The sequence below is a fragment of the Austrofundulus limnaeus genome, unplaced genomic scaffold, assembly GCF_001266775.1.
Source record: "Austrofundulus limnaeus strain Quisiro unplaced genomic scaffold, Austrofundulus_limnaeus-1.0 Scaffold172, whole genome shotgun sequence".
Taxonomy (NCBI): Eukaryota; Metazoa; Chordata; class Actinopteri; order Cyprinodontiformes; family Rivulidae; genus Austrofundulus; species Austrofundulus limnaeus.
In genome coordinates this window covers 685,098-699,516 of record NW_013952574.1, presented here as the reverse complement: position 1 = coordinate 699,516, position 14,419 = coordinate 685,098, and the positions used below count along the sequence as shown (strand labels likewise).

The 14,419-nt window shown below is 37.1% G+C and overlaps 2 protein-coding genes across 9 annotated transcripts in view; both read right to left on the bottom strand.

Annotated features, from left to right (window-relative positions):
• Window positions 1-12,622, bottom strand: part of LOC106523971 (mitogen-activated protein kinase kinase kinase kinase 3) — a 49,601-nt gene extending 36,979 nt beyond the window's left edge. For 5 of the 8 annotated variants that reach the window (XM_014017564.1, XM_014017569.1, XM_014017567.1 and 2 more), the window contains exons 1-6: window positions 12,387-12,622; window positions 2,667-2,724; window positions 2,136-2,226; window positions 1,872-1,936; window positions 1,726-1,781; window positions 105-152 (exon numbers count right to left, since the gene is read on the bottom strand). In XM_014017564.1, coding sequence (XP_013873018.1) covers window positions 105-152; window positions 1,726-1,781; window positions 1,872-1,936; window positions 2,136-2,226; window positions 2,667-2,724; window positions 12,387-12,482 — 414 coding nt within the window. In that variant the 5' untranslated portion in view covers window positions 12,483-12,622. The remainder of the gene's footprint in view (window positions 1-104; window positions 153-1,725; window positions 1,782-1,871; window positions 1,937-2,135; window positions 2,227-2,666; window positions 2,725-12,386) is intronic. The other 3 variants (XM_014017572.1, XM_014017568.1, XM_014017571.1) reach the window with 2 other exon arrangements.
• A 535-nt stretch (window positions 12,623-13,157) lies between these two features.
• Window positions 13,158-14,419, bottom strand: part of thumpd2 (THUMP domain containing 2) — a 7,648-nt gene continuing 6,386 nt past the window's right edge. Inside the window, exons 10-11 of the mRNA XM_014017573.1 lie at window positions 13,878-13,998; window positions 13,158-13,682 (exon numbers count right to left, since the gene is read on the bottom strand). Of these exons, the coding sequence (XP_013873027.1) occupies window positions 13,373-13,682; window positions 13,878-13,998 (431 nt within the window). The 3' untranslated portion in view covers window positions 13,158-13,372. The remainder of the gene's footprint in view (window positions 13,683-13,877; window positions 13,999-14,419) is intronic.

Below are 14,419 nucleotides of genomic sequence, written 5' to 3'. Positions count from 1 at the left end.
ATATATATATTTTTTTTTTTTCCACATCCATAAATATTATAAAAGGCAACATAAAATATTACACAGTTTCTGTTTCTATTTAATACACATTTGTCAAAGCTCACCTTGATGTCTCTGTGCATTTTGCCTTTGCTGTGTAGGTAATACAAACCCTGTGAACAGAAATATACAGCAGCTGATGTTACTGATATTTTGTCTCTTATTTCTGCATTTTGTCACCTTGTATCCTGTACACTTTTGTGTCTTGTTGTTAATTGAACACAGCCTGATTTAATGAAAACATTAAAAAAAAACTTGAAACATTAATGCAAAACAGAGGTTGCATATTACCCAAGCCTAAAGCTCTAGAACCAATTTATGATCCTATAATATGATTACTGTAATAAACAGTAGTCACTTCCTTGCATCACGATATCACGCAACAACTAAATTTTGTTGTGTGAAACAAAAAACATCATAAGCATAAAAATTAATATAAAACGTTCAAACTAGAAAATATGAATCAAGTGTGAATACTTGTTGAAAGATTTCTGCAGAAAAAATATGTACAAAAATTTAGCAAATTTGAAAATATTCAAAAAAGCTGAAATTAGAGGAAAAGTAGTTAAAAGTAGATGAAAACCTTAATCTAGCACAAAGAAACAAAAAGAGCCCAGGTACGCTGAATCAAGCAGCTGAAATTATCATAAAGAATTGACTTCAGCTAAAACAGCAAAAATTAGCTGAAAATAACTAAAAAGCAGCTTAACTTGCAGAAAACAGCTGAAAGAAGCATAAAAAAGCTTAATTTAGCAGAAAGAAGCTGACAAAAGCACAAAAAATGTATTAGCAAAATAGCTGAAAAGAGCAGAAAGATAGCAAAGAATGCAGAAAAAAAAATAAAAGAAGCAGAAGGAATCTAAAATAAGCACAAAGAAGTTTAAAAAGAGCAATCAGACAACAAGCGAAAAGTGTAGGAAAGGTTTAACTATTTTGAAGGAATGTGGGTGTTGAAGAAAGCTTTATTCATTTTCAATAAGAACAAAAATATCCGAAAAGGATAAATATCTCAAAAAGTGTATATGGCTGAAACACCAAAATCATGGCCAGAATGTCCTGAAGGAGCTGGAAGTTTTGATATATTAATTGTTGAAATGATAAAAAATTGCAAAACGAGATATGTGTTAAAAAACATATTGAAGAAAAATGGATCATGTCAATTATGCACAACACACAAGGAAATATAATTTTAGAGATGTAGAAATTTCTAGATGCACCATTTGTTTTCTTTATTAACATTTATTTACAAATTGAAGTTGTCCCATTAACCTCCATCTACAACCAGTGTTGTTTTCTTAAATGTCTCAGAAAAAGCTGTGAGATGAAGTTGTATAGCTCCACAGGAAGGGAGCTGTATCCACACCTTCTGGGTTTGAGGAATAGAGGAGCTTTACGCCGACTGTTTGGAGGCTAGAAACAGTTTATACAAACTCTTCTGAAATTTAAGAAAAGCTATTTTATAGTATGTTTCATTTATTAACATTAAACCTTTGTTTCTCTGATTTTTATTATTATTATCATATCATTTCTCATTTTGTCTCAACCTGTTAAAGAATAAAAAGCAACGTATTTAAAAAAAAAGTGGAACCATAGTAAACAGAAATAATTAATGAAAGCATCTTAGAAAAACCCCACTTCTTCACCAAAAACAGAGTTTGTAAATACTGTGTTTAATGCATAAAGTACCTGCAGGGTCTCCCGTGACATGTAGGCTATCTGAGACTCTGACAACGGCCCAGTTACTGTTGGAAAGAAGCAGGAAACAAAAGAATAAATAAGTAAAACAAAAAACCCAATAAAGTGTGTTTTTGCTGGTAACACATTGCCCTTACCATGATAAATATCCTGCAGAGAACCTCCTCCACAGTACTCCATGCTGATCCATAACTTATCTCTCCTAAACAAACAAAAACAAATTGTGAGTGCACCTTAACACATCGTCAAAAGCTCTAAAATATATGACTTCACTTCACACTTCTGTAGCAATCAGCTCTTTGTTTCATGCAATAAAATAAGCTTGGATATTAACAACATTCATTTTAATAACAGCTGCAACCACATATTGCACATCTGGCACACACCATTCACACACTTACCGGAGATAACTGCCAAAATAGGCAACAATGTTCGAGTGCTTACAGTCCTTCATCATCAAGATCTCCTGCTGGACGACAGCAAAGTCCTCACCTACCGTCGTAACACGTATAAACACACTTCATTAAAGCAACCGTTTATTTGCCTTAAACATCTTATTACGACAGAACAATGAAAAGAAAAAACTGCCATAATTACAGAAACAAAAATCCTAAACAGAGGACTTCAACCGCAGTTTAATTAAAAGTATTCAGCAAATATGTTTCTCCAGTTACCCTGTAACTTAGAAAGCTTTTCTTTATTTGCCTTTGTCCAAATAAAAACAATGAAAAACATGTAAGAGGGAGAGAAAAGGAAGAAAGTAGTGGGTTGGAGGACCAGAGGTAGTAAAACAAAAGTAAAATGGTGATGGAGAAAAAGCGGGGAAAGTATGAAAAATAAGGACAACAAAAGAAAACAAGGGGTTGATAAAGACCCGGATTGTACAATTTAGGGACAAAAAAGGAAATAAATAGTAAGAAGAGGTAACTCACCCGGTTCCAGTTTGATGACTTTGATAGCAGCCAGCTCTCCTGTGTTTACATTCCGAGCCTGAAAGAACACAAAGAGACGAACTGATCAGTGCGTCTGAAAACACACAGGGAACACTTGTCAGGGGGGTTTATTAGAGAACATCAAATGACGTTATAAAATGTGCAACTTCCTCTCGTTTTTCTATAAACACCAGGTGCTCGTTGTTTTTAGACTTAATTAGTGACAAACTGAATAATTCACTGACGCAAACAACAAACACAAATAAAAACCAAACATTTGGCAGAAAAGAATGTGAAGCTGGAAAACAATGCAACAATGTTAGGAACACTTTGATATCCCGTCTCAGATGCTTGCTGAATTACTTTGAGAAAAAAAAAAAAATCAGTAAAAGATCCACACAGAACGTGAAAATTAGGAAGAGCATGATGACAGAGGGTGTTTTTTTTTTCTTTTTTCTAAAAATAGTGAACTATTTTTGCACTTAGGGAGCAGTGCCAGCAGGGAAAAAAGAGGAATTATATATAAGCACATGAATAAAAGATGGTCTTTTTCAGAGACATGAATTGCCTTCTTCTTTTAGACCATGGATGTGGGTGTGTGACTCTGAAGCAGAAATATGAGAGAAATGACAGAATGAAAGAAATATAATTATGTGAATGAAAACTTCCTGGAAAAAAAAGATATAAAAACTTTGAAGAAGAGTCTGGGAGGAAAGTGTCAGGTCTTGGTTTTAATTTTTAAATCTCTATACCAGAGAAGGAGGAATAAAAAGCATCAAGGTTCTGGTTGTTGTCTTGTAGAGTTGTTTACCCAGCATCAGAGACAGAGAAACATTTATTGCACATCCAGGTTTGGTCATTTTGGAAGGAGCTTATCACATTTAGATAGGCAAACATTTCACACAATTTCACACATTCTGTTTTATTTACTTTTTTTGTTTGACTAAGTGAAGCATAATGTGCTGATAAAGATGTTAGCCCACATGAAGAGGGGCAGCCCCTATAGCTAAAGGAGAAAAAAAATGGTACAAGCAGCACCTAAAACTTCACCATCAAATCCTCAGAATACTGCCTACACACGTCCACAGCATTCACACAAAAACAAGACGACAAATTTAATAACCAGTAAGAATAGAAATAAAAGTCTGTTTTTTTTTTGTTGTGTTTTAGATTGGAGCAAAAGCACTTGGGGAAAAAAGAGCAAAGGCAAGAGTGGAATGACAGAGGCAGAGCCACACCAAAACAAAGTGGTGGTGGGATGGGGAGAGACACAAAGAGATGCAAAGAGAAAAGGCAGAAGTGATGGAAGCAGTGTGGAGCACAGACAGTGTCTTCAGTCTGTAGACAGATCAGAGATTACTCATATCAGCCAGTGTCACTGTCAGCCACAACAGCACACAGAGAGACTACTTTCTCCCTCTCTTCCCCTCCAAACTTATGTCATAGGGCAAATAAGAATATTCACGCACAAATAAAATGTTCAAAACCAAGCATTTCTTGAATTTATATCTTTCACAACCTTTCATGTCAAAGTTTTACACCAACTTCATCTTCTGTTAAGAAATGGAGTTTTAGCTGATGCAATTTTTTTAATTAAAGTGTTTCTTTCCTATAACTAGAAGCTTTGAAGAAGTTGCATCAGAAACACTGAAGAATACATGTAGAGGTCTCTGCAGTACATACCAGTAGTACATACCAGTTTCTTGTTCTGTGGGCGGAGTTTGTCTTAACTGTGATTGGAGTTTGGAATTTTGTGCCAATAGTAAAATTATTGTGAACATGTAGCCTAAATATAATTTTTTGAATGTCTATTTATAATTTAAAACAGAAGATAAACATAATTAATTGACTTCCTGCACCTTCCTCCCATCTCATTTTATGAATATTATTTAAAAATGGCAATCTTTTTCCAGGCGGCCATTTTGACCGAGCCAGATCGTTAAACATCCTTCCACGTGTGTGGCATTCAGATTTCGTTCGGCTAGCACCTGTATCAAGTTATGACTAAAATTTATATTTTAAAATATAGTGCTTCCTGGCCGTTGCGACTGAGCTAGCCCCAAGCTGCTGCGGGCTTCTTCAAACCCCACCCAAAATAGTAATTACAACCAACGTAATCAATTACGCCCACAAAAGTCAAACAGACCAATCATGTTCTGGACAAACTCCTCCCACAAAACATGAAACTCCCACTTACTGCAGAAATCCCCTTTTCCTGCAGTGAAAAAAAGCTGCAGACTTTGTAAATATATCATCCAAGTTATAAGCAAATTTTATCAAACAAATGACTCTGCAGTAATAAAATTTATTTAGCTCTGTCATTTCAGAAAATTGTATTCAATGCTTGGTCAACAACCTACTATCAAAAATAAGACCTTTACTGTTTTATTTAAGAAAAAAATTAACAACGGGGGGAAAATGCTAACAAAGCCATTCTTTAAAATGAACTCCCAGGCTGGAACACCAAACCCAACAGTTCCGAAGTCATGTAAATAAATTACATCACTGGAAAAGCCTGCAACCTGACTGACGTACTGAGCAATAAATGCTGACACAGCGCAACAGAAAAAGTGATTTGGGCGACAAAACCAACACTGACCTTCGGGATTAAAACTTCCTCTCAACACTATATGGTCCAATAGCTATAAAATATTATGATTTATGATGAAAGTTGCACCGAACCTGTCCTTTCACTATTTTTTAAATGTGTTTGTATTTTTTTTCTTAAAGAGAAATAATGTGACTTTAGCAACCTGTATAAATCATATAATCTCATATGCTCAGGTGTTTACAATTACTCATTTTCTCAATAAAAAATACCATTTAATCTGTATGACAATTAGGCATAACACAAGCATGAATATAACATCTCATTTTGCAAGACTGTAGAGGTGCAGGTCAGCATGTTGTTTTCTCAGTCCTGATCTTATCGGCTCCATCGCTCCGCCATTCACATGGCGTGGCCTCAGGGGAGGAACAGGTGAGGCAAAAACTAAATCCAGTCAAGTGTGTTAAATTAGTACCCGTCTTCTGACAAAATACCCACTAGCGTAAAAAAATAGTGAAATGTGAAAGTATGCAACAGAATAATCCAAAACCTCTCAGGTCCATTTCAACATGAAGTCTAGCAATTCCTTTAATTATTCAAAGCCTTCAGTTCTAAATGTTGGATAAAAGGAAATCTAGCTCAGTGTACTAAGTATTTAGCATTGGTCTGTGAAGTCCCACAGCACACATTTCACACACTGCTGCTACATCAAGCCATCCAAACCCTATGCAGACATTTAAAGTATGCAATACAATTTTAAAGAACTAAACTAAATGAATGCAGCTTCGTCAGTCAACACTAAAACAAGGATTGACAGGGTTTAAATAAACCTCAGAATTGGAAAACAGTGCTGTCTTGGTTCAAAAACAGAAGAAAAAAACAACAACTGATCAGACCTTGTGACAAGAGTGGCAGGTGTTCCTGTTTGAAGGGAATGATTCACTGACTTTATCACCTGTCAAACTGTACATATTGCAGCTTCGTTTAGGTTGAACTGTGAAAAAGAGTGGCATTATCCCAGCCAGCTTCCACTGTGAAGGGGACAGAACGAGAGCTAATCTTTCCAGTCATTTCATTGCTCAGGCGGTGATTAATAAAGGAGTAATACTGGATTGCATGCTGAACTGTTTCAACATGTTTTAAGTGTATTCCAAGTAGCAGGCTAAGATCTGGCTTACGTACGGTACTGTATAGCATTTGCCTGAGAATTTTTGGACAAACATGTTGATTTTGGCCACTTATGAATTAATGACAACTAAAGATTTCCCCTAATTCTCCATCTTTTTCCTAGAGCTGCCATCATTTTCTCCTTTCACCCAACATGAAGCACTGTGGCAATACATGAAAGAGCTACTGCGCATGTTACTCAACAGGTTGTTGCTAACTTACCAAAGAGTGAGTGAATTAGTCGATATCACCAGCCTTGATTAGCTGACTGTGAGAGGTCAAGTGGATAAAGTCTTTTCTTTGCCGACATCCCCCAGATTGTCATGCAATTCTGGATCTGAGTTCAGTGAAATTACTAACTTTCTATCAGATGTATTTTCTATTGATATTGATCACTTGTCTATCCCAATATACATCGTTTTTGTTCTACCACCCAGACCTACTTTTTCCTAAGCAGCAGGTAGAAATTTAAAATGAATTAGATTATACTTGCTGCCTAAACACAAAGCCCTCATACTATTCATTAAATCTGGTTTTGTCTCCTACCACATGTTGTTATTGGTAACAAACTGCAACACTAAAAGATATAAATAGATCATCAATACAATGACACGGAGACTAACTTATGCTACTACATGACATGAATTTTACCTCTAGAACAAACACACAGTTGTCAAACTGGGAACTGAATTCCTGCGCATGGTATTAATCCAAACAGATCATTAGATACCTTACTTTTATTTACATCAGATGATGTGTCCATCCCCGAGCTCAAACAAACAAAAGGAACTGTGACAAAAACAATTTGGTTGCGGTCCAACAGCTTCAGCTGCGACTCTGCAGCCATCTGTGTGTGTGCAGCTGTGCATGTAATCATGCAATCATCTGATTTTGTGTGTGTGTCATACCGCAGCTCGACGCTTAACGGCCTTCCTCAGTTGGACTAGTGTGAAACAATGGGAGTGTAACACACACACACACACACACACACACACACACACACACACACACACACACACACNCACACACACACACACACACACACACACACACACACACACACACACACACACACACGAAACAAGGATTCCTAAATTCCACAACTGCCAGCCTATGCCACCCACATGCACATTACAACAAGTGCTGTCTATGGGAAATCGTAAACTTCACCACATTTATAACTCTTAAAGATATCAGTGTTTTATACTTACAGAAAAAGCCAAGATGACTTCATCTGATAAGGTCTTTCCCAGTTGTTACTTTTATGGCAGGTCGTGGTGGACCAGCAAAAGAAAGGCCAACTGTGCTCACAATTACTCTTGTTCAGTCTAGAATATGTCACATTTTAATGTGCAAAGAATATGCAAATAATATAGCTATTACATGCTATAAATGACCATTCTTGCTTATATGATAATAAATTGTGTCATAAGACTTTTAAAAAAAACCAGCGAAATATCATTAGGGGTAGCAGTCCTCAACCCTTCCATGAAGTTTAAAAAAAGAGATGTGTTTCCAGACTAAGAGTGGCTTATCATTGACTGATTATGAAGCCTTGTCTCAGATTCTCTATTGAGCCACGACAGTTACCGCAAAAAAAAAAAAAAAAAAAAAAAAAATTAACACAAATCCTCCTGTACAGTGGCAAATGGTTGATATCTGCCTTCTACAGCACAACAAGTAAAGACAGATATAATGGCAATACCTCTGGAGCAGGTTACTGTGATTTCAGAGCAATTCATCAAGCTGATACTTGCCTTTACTGAAGCTGTTTACAGGCAGTTTAATGATGTGGGAAAGCAAAATGAGAGCACAGCTTCTCTGTTCCACCCAAGTGACAAATTATTACATTTATCTGCATTATAGTAGAATGACAACGCCATTGTCATTGAAGTCAGATATTCTCTTATCTTTGATTTATTACACTGCACTCCAATCATGTTGGTAAACAAAAGCACGCTGCATGCAGTTCGACTATGTCTAACATATTCTGAAAAGGATGGGTTGACTTTAAAAACGCTCCTTTTTCAAAGATTTGGAAAAGCCTCAAAAATGAGGAAGCCTAAATGGCACGATGTGAAACACTGACAAATTGCCCAACCTCAACTGCTAATAGGGATATTACTTTTCATATCTTTACTTGTTTATGAATGCATTTCTAGCAGCCTGACAAGATTAAAAGAAAAAAAAAAAAAAGAAGTAGACACTTCATAGTTCTCCTGGGGCTAATTCTTTGAAGGATCAAATCTATGATATGGTGGTCAAAGAGCTTGTCCCCCCACTCTTTAATTACGATTACAGAGAGGCAGGGCTACAAACAGAAGAGAAAACAAGCCAACAAGAGTTCATGTTTTGTTTCCTGCTCAAACATTCCTGTCCAAGCCACACTTTTTCTCCCACTGGTAGAACCAAATATAGGCATCCACGAGGCTTACCAAACACCCTGGTGCTCAGAAGCACATCCTTTAATCCAACAGTTACACATTTGAGCACTGACCTTCGGCAAGCACCTGCCATTAACATGAACTAAGGCATGCCCCATGTGATACGTCTAAACGACATACCAACCTTATCACATATCTGCCATTAGCAGCAATGAGAGAGAAAAAAGTTGGTAACCAGGTAAATTATTTTCATGGTTTATTAAAAAAAAAACCTAAGTACACATTAATCAGTTCTGCACTGTTTGTGACAGGTTTGGAAGGCAGCTTAGCTCACAGCTGGCTGCCTGCTGAAGATATTCTGTCAGAGCTATCTGTCTCAAACAATGCAAGATAGAGAACTTTAATTAGAAACAAACAAGATTAGCTGCAGCACAGGAGGATACAATATGAAAAACCCACTCCAAAGGATGATATACTGATCATACACTCCAAAAAATAAAAAAAATATAAAATATTTGCTGAATTTACCTAACCAAGTTAGGCCAAGTGGTTCCACTCAATCAAGATGTAGTAAAGTACTAGTCCAGTAAGTTACTAACTTACTAAGCAAAGGGATTTTCCTTGTATATATTGTAGGGCTGCCACGATTAATCGACGACTAATCGATTATTAAAATAATCGATGACTAATTTAATAATCGATCAATCATTTTCTTTTTTTTGTTGTTCTTTGTTTTTCTCTCCAAACTGCTTTGACACCTTCCACTGCCACATCTGCCTTTCTGTCCTTGACACACATGCACAGTAGTGGTAACTGGGGTAGGCCGTGGACGTCACAAGACATTATACAGACAGGCTCTGGTATCATGGCTACTCAGCAATGGAGCTCAAAAGTGTGGGATCATTTTAAGATAATGAAAGAGAAACCTGTGCAATATCTGCAGAGCAGAACTTGCCTTCCACAACAATTATTTTTAGTTAGCATATAGCTAAAATCTAACCATAGTTATACAATAGCAGCTGCATTCTGATGTGATAAGCTGTATGTTTTATATTCGATTAACGTATGATCCGATTGGTCGACTAATAGAATAAATAATCGGTGATTAATCGCTTATTAAAATAATCGTTTGTGGCAGCCCTAATATATTGTGTAAATCTTGTTACATTTACCCAACTCAGTTGAGTGGAACCAGTTGACCTAACTTGGTTAAGTAAATTCAATAAATCATGTTTTATGTGTATGACTGGAATCGATACCAGCCACGTGGTTAAAAAGACAGAAACTATGCCATTTTAGTTGTAGGTCTTCATCTGGTATGTCTGTGTTCCAACCCTCACCTATGGTCATGATGTACAGATTATGACAAAATTAACATAATCCTGGGTACAAGCAGTTGAAATTAGACTTCTGGCCAGGCTTGAAGTTCTCCATCATCCAAGATATAATATCTACATAAACTACAACTGGTCCAAAACTCAGCTGTTCGTATCATCTCCAGAACCCCTTCCACCACCTGTCCTAAAACATCTTCACTGGCTCCCTATCAAATTTCGTATTTCCTATAAAATCTTGCTCCTCACCTTCAAAGCCCTCATTAATCTTGCCCCTCAGTATCTCACAGAACTTCTCCACATTAACACACCTTCCTACACTCTCACGTCTTCCTCCTCCATCCAACTCACTCAGCCGCCAGCTCATCTGACCACTATGGGTTCAAGAGCTTTCAGTTACTCAGCACCCCACCTCTGGAACTCTCTCCCACCGGACATCAAAAACTCTCCTACCGTCTACATTTTTAAATCACAGATTAAAATTATTTTCTTTTAACAGGCTTAATCAGTTTAATCACCATCTCCCATTAACCCTACTTTTTTGTAGGATGTTTTGTTTTATATATTGTTTTTATTTGTTATTTATTATGTAAACTATGATGTTTTTTTTTGTTATTTTATTCTATGCTTTATTCTTTTGTTTTATTGCATTGTATTTACATTGTACTGTGTCCTTGAGTGCCATGAAAGGCGCCTTCAAATAAAATGTTTTAGTATTATTATTTATTACAAGATGGGGATTAGAGCAGTCGCTGTTCCTCTGCATCGAACAGTCAGTTGAGGTGGTTCCTGGATGCCACTCTTTGGGGAATCAACTGGTGAAGACCCAGTATATGCCCTAGGGATTATATGTCTTCTCTGACCTGATAATGCCTTGGGATCCCCCGGGAGGAACTGGAGTGTGTCTAGGGAAGAGGGATTTCTGGGTTTCTCTCCTGGACCACGGATGAGCAGTCGAAGATAAATGATGGAGATCTTGGTGGCTGACCAAACATAACCTGTTCATATCTGAGACTGAGGAATCTCAAGTTTGCTAAATACCTTGTCTTGCCCTGGCTGTCAAATATAATTTCACAACAGAGACAATCCAAAACAAACAGTTAGCAAACTGAAAGGTGTGCGCGCAATTTTCTCTTACATAATTTGACTGAGTTTGAGAAAAATGCAATTCTTAATGCCAGTCTTTTTTTTTTGTAAACACAAAATTAATGTTTTATTAACCTAGCTATAGATTTATAGTAGCACCATGCATTCTGCATAAGCTCATTTGTTTGTATGACCTGTAGCATGATTTTATGATTTCCTGTGAAAATGTGAACTTTGCCAAAAAGAAAACCATAGTTGCAGTTTGTTGAATATGACAGTAAACACGGTGATGTGGCTGTCTGTGTTGCAGACTGTTGTTGGGCTGCTGCTCCGGAACTGCCTTTCCAGTTTGGATCCCAGATTGCTACCAACGCAGCAGGGCCTTCAAAGCGTGAAACACCAAAAACTGAACAGTTCTGGCGCTTCACGTCGAATACCCCGGTCATAAATTAGCACACAAGCTGCTTACTAGTTCATATTGTTAAAATAAATTAAATGACTCCTCTGGTAGCTCACTGAGCCCGACTCCAGCTTCGGTAAAAAAGTGTTCCTCCAGCCAGACAGCTGTCAGTCCTCGTCAGGGCTAACCTAGACATGTCGTTTGTAACATATTTAGTCTGTAAACATACTATTTGTACTTCCTGGAAAATAACAGTTTGTGTCTCTGCTCCTTTTTATGTTCCAGTACCATACCAAATCGCTGCTTGCTCATCTTTTTTTGACACCCGTTCAGGCGAAACCAAGCAAGCGCCAGGTTAGCTTCTTTATGCTAGCTGGGTAGCTGTATCCGTTGTCGGACAGAGCTCCCAGACGTCCCAACAAGCAGTAAACAACCGCAGTTAGCTGTGATCATTTATGGTGTGTCAGAAGCCAAGCTTTTTTTTTTATTTACTGCTAACAAGCTTTAGCATTACGTCAATGTATGTACTGTCTTACAGTAGTCTGGCAACAAAAGCAAAGAAACATCAACACAATACAGTTTTGGTAATGTGTCCGACAATGGAATTCTAGACATGAATGGTAGAAAACCATACAGCGCCTGTAAACGTCTCAACAAATACATGCTCATAACCTTACATTAGAAACGACTCATTCATGTCTGCAAACTGTTGATTTCTACAGCTCAAATGGTAAACAATCAGATAGGAAACCTATACATGATGTCTTCACCGCTTAAGCTTCCCTCCCTGCAGTTTTTTACCTTGTACACATCTCCGTACGTGCCGCTTCCTATCCTCTGGATCAGCTCGAAATCCTCCTGCGGATTCCGCCGGGACAGGTCGACACTGGAATTCATTGTTTCCAATCGCGTACGGTTGACGAACCCCGACGAAGTTTGAAAACTGATATTTTTAAGAAAAGCATACGGCGTCAAAAATCCCAGCCCGAATCCAACGTAGCTCCAACATGGCTTCCACTGCGCACCCGCGCATGCGCAGTGGATTCCATGCTGTTCCCTTCTCTGTGGTGTTCGTCAAAAGGCAGAGGCCTCTGAATTTTAATGTATGAACAAACGACTTTGCTTCAAGATGAAGTAATTTAACTAAATAAAAACACATTTAATAACTCTGGGTATTTTGAAATGACACATACATAATATATCTAAAAATCTGTGTAATCCATTTTTACCTGACATTAGCATCTAACAATGACAGAGTAAAATTCTGGCTGCCAAAACAGTTTGGATGGGAGCAAAGAAATGAATGAAAAACCCTAAGCTGTAAGATGGCTGGTCTGGCCCCTCCGTGTAAAACTGGGCTAAGCAGGGCTAAACAGTGGCAGATGGCAAAATAATGGGCGGCAGTGCAAGAAGTCTAGAACAGCCAGTAAAAAAGTCACGCCACCAAAAACTTTCCAGCTTTTTTGCCAATTCTAAAAATTTTTTTTTCTTGTAAAAATCGTTCAGCATTCATTGTGCTTTATCTTGCAGATAATGCAAGTTCTCTAGTTTTCCAGCAGTTTATAAATTCAGTATTTTGATATTTTTTATTATAACCACAAGATAAACTGAAATATTGTTTTATATATAGTTTCAAAAATTGTACAACTGTAAAATTTATCAATTTTTAATTTGATACCCTTAAAATGGAATAAACACTAAAAAATATCACATTTTTAGCACAGTCAACCTTTACCGCACTATATGTTACAAAGAAAAGAAAACTCAGACACTTTTATCAATACTGATCAAATTAGTGTTTTCAAGTATTTATGAATGAGCCCATCTATTGCTCCTAAGCTGACTCTGAGAGTTGTTTGGTGCTTCAGAGAAGACAACTGAACCTCTTTGCCCTGGACAGGTGAGGATGGGACATCTGAGTGATGCTGAGAAGGCTGCTGCTCAAAGGATGGAACAAGGCAGTTTTCTATTCCAGCTTGAGGCTTTACTTCCTCGTTAGATTTTGACTCAAAATGTTTTTGAATTAGGAGTTTTTTCATGACAGAAGACAACTGAGGACTCAGGAGAACAACCAGGATGCCACCAAGTCGAAGGACTCTAGATAAACAAACAAAAAAAATCTAAAATTAGTTGCAGTTTAAACACATTTTGACAAATTGTAATCATTTTATATCTTTACAGGAGTGTAGCATAAGTCTCTGCTTAAAAATTCTGGGCAAATCATCTCAACAAACATAAAATTAAATAACACTTTCCTAAATAAATTTGAAACTAACACAAAGAGAAACAAACCTCTCCATCTCGCTAAGGATGAGCGGCAGCTTGGCAGCCATGTTTGTTTTGGTACCAAACTTTCTGCCAAACGGCAGGTCACAGACGACAGCGTCTACACTGGAGCTGGGCAGAGGCAGGGCTGTTCACAAAGACAAAGACAAACAAGAATAGAAGTGTTTAATTCATGACATGAGAATCACAACATATTTAACTCCTGTCTCATTCCAGTCAGGAAATAAGACGTGAGCTACACAGTAACATTAGCATTTGAGTTTAGAGGTAGGTAGTGCTGAGTAACAAATAAGCCACAATTCATTGTGACACATAATAAAATCTTTCCAAATCATTGACTGACTTTAAAGCATTTTAAAATTTTACCTAGAATAGTTAATTTTCTAAAAATATAGTTTTTTTTACTTAGTTTAACTATACCAATTAATGCAACTATTTTTGTGTATAAAATAACTTTACAATAAACAGAAATTTTAGTCAATTAAAAATATGTTTGTTCCTTCCACGCAAATAAACAGAAAATATGTATTTGGTAATGAGTCAAACAT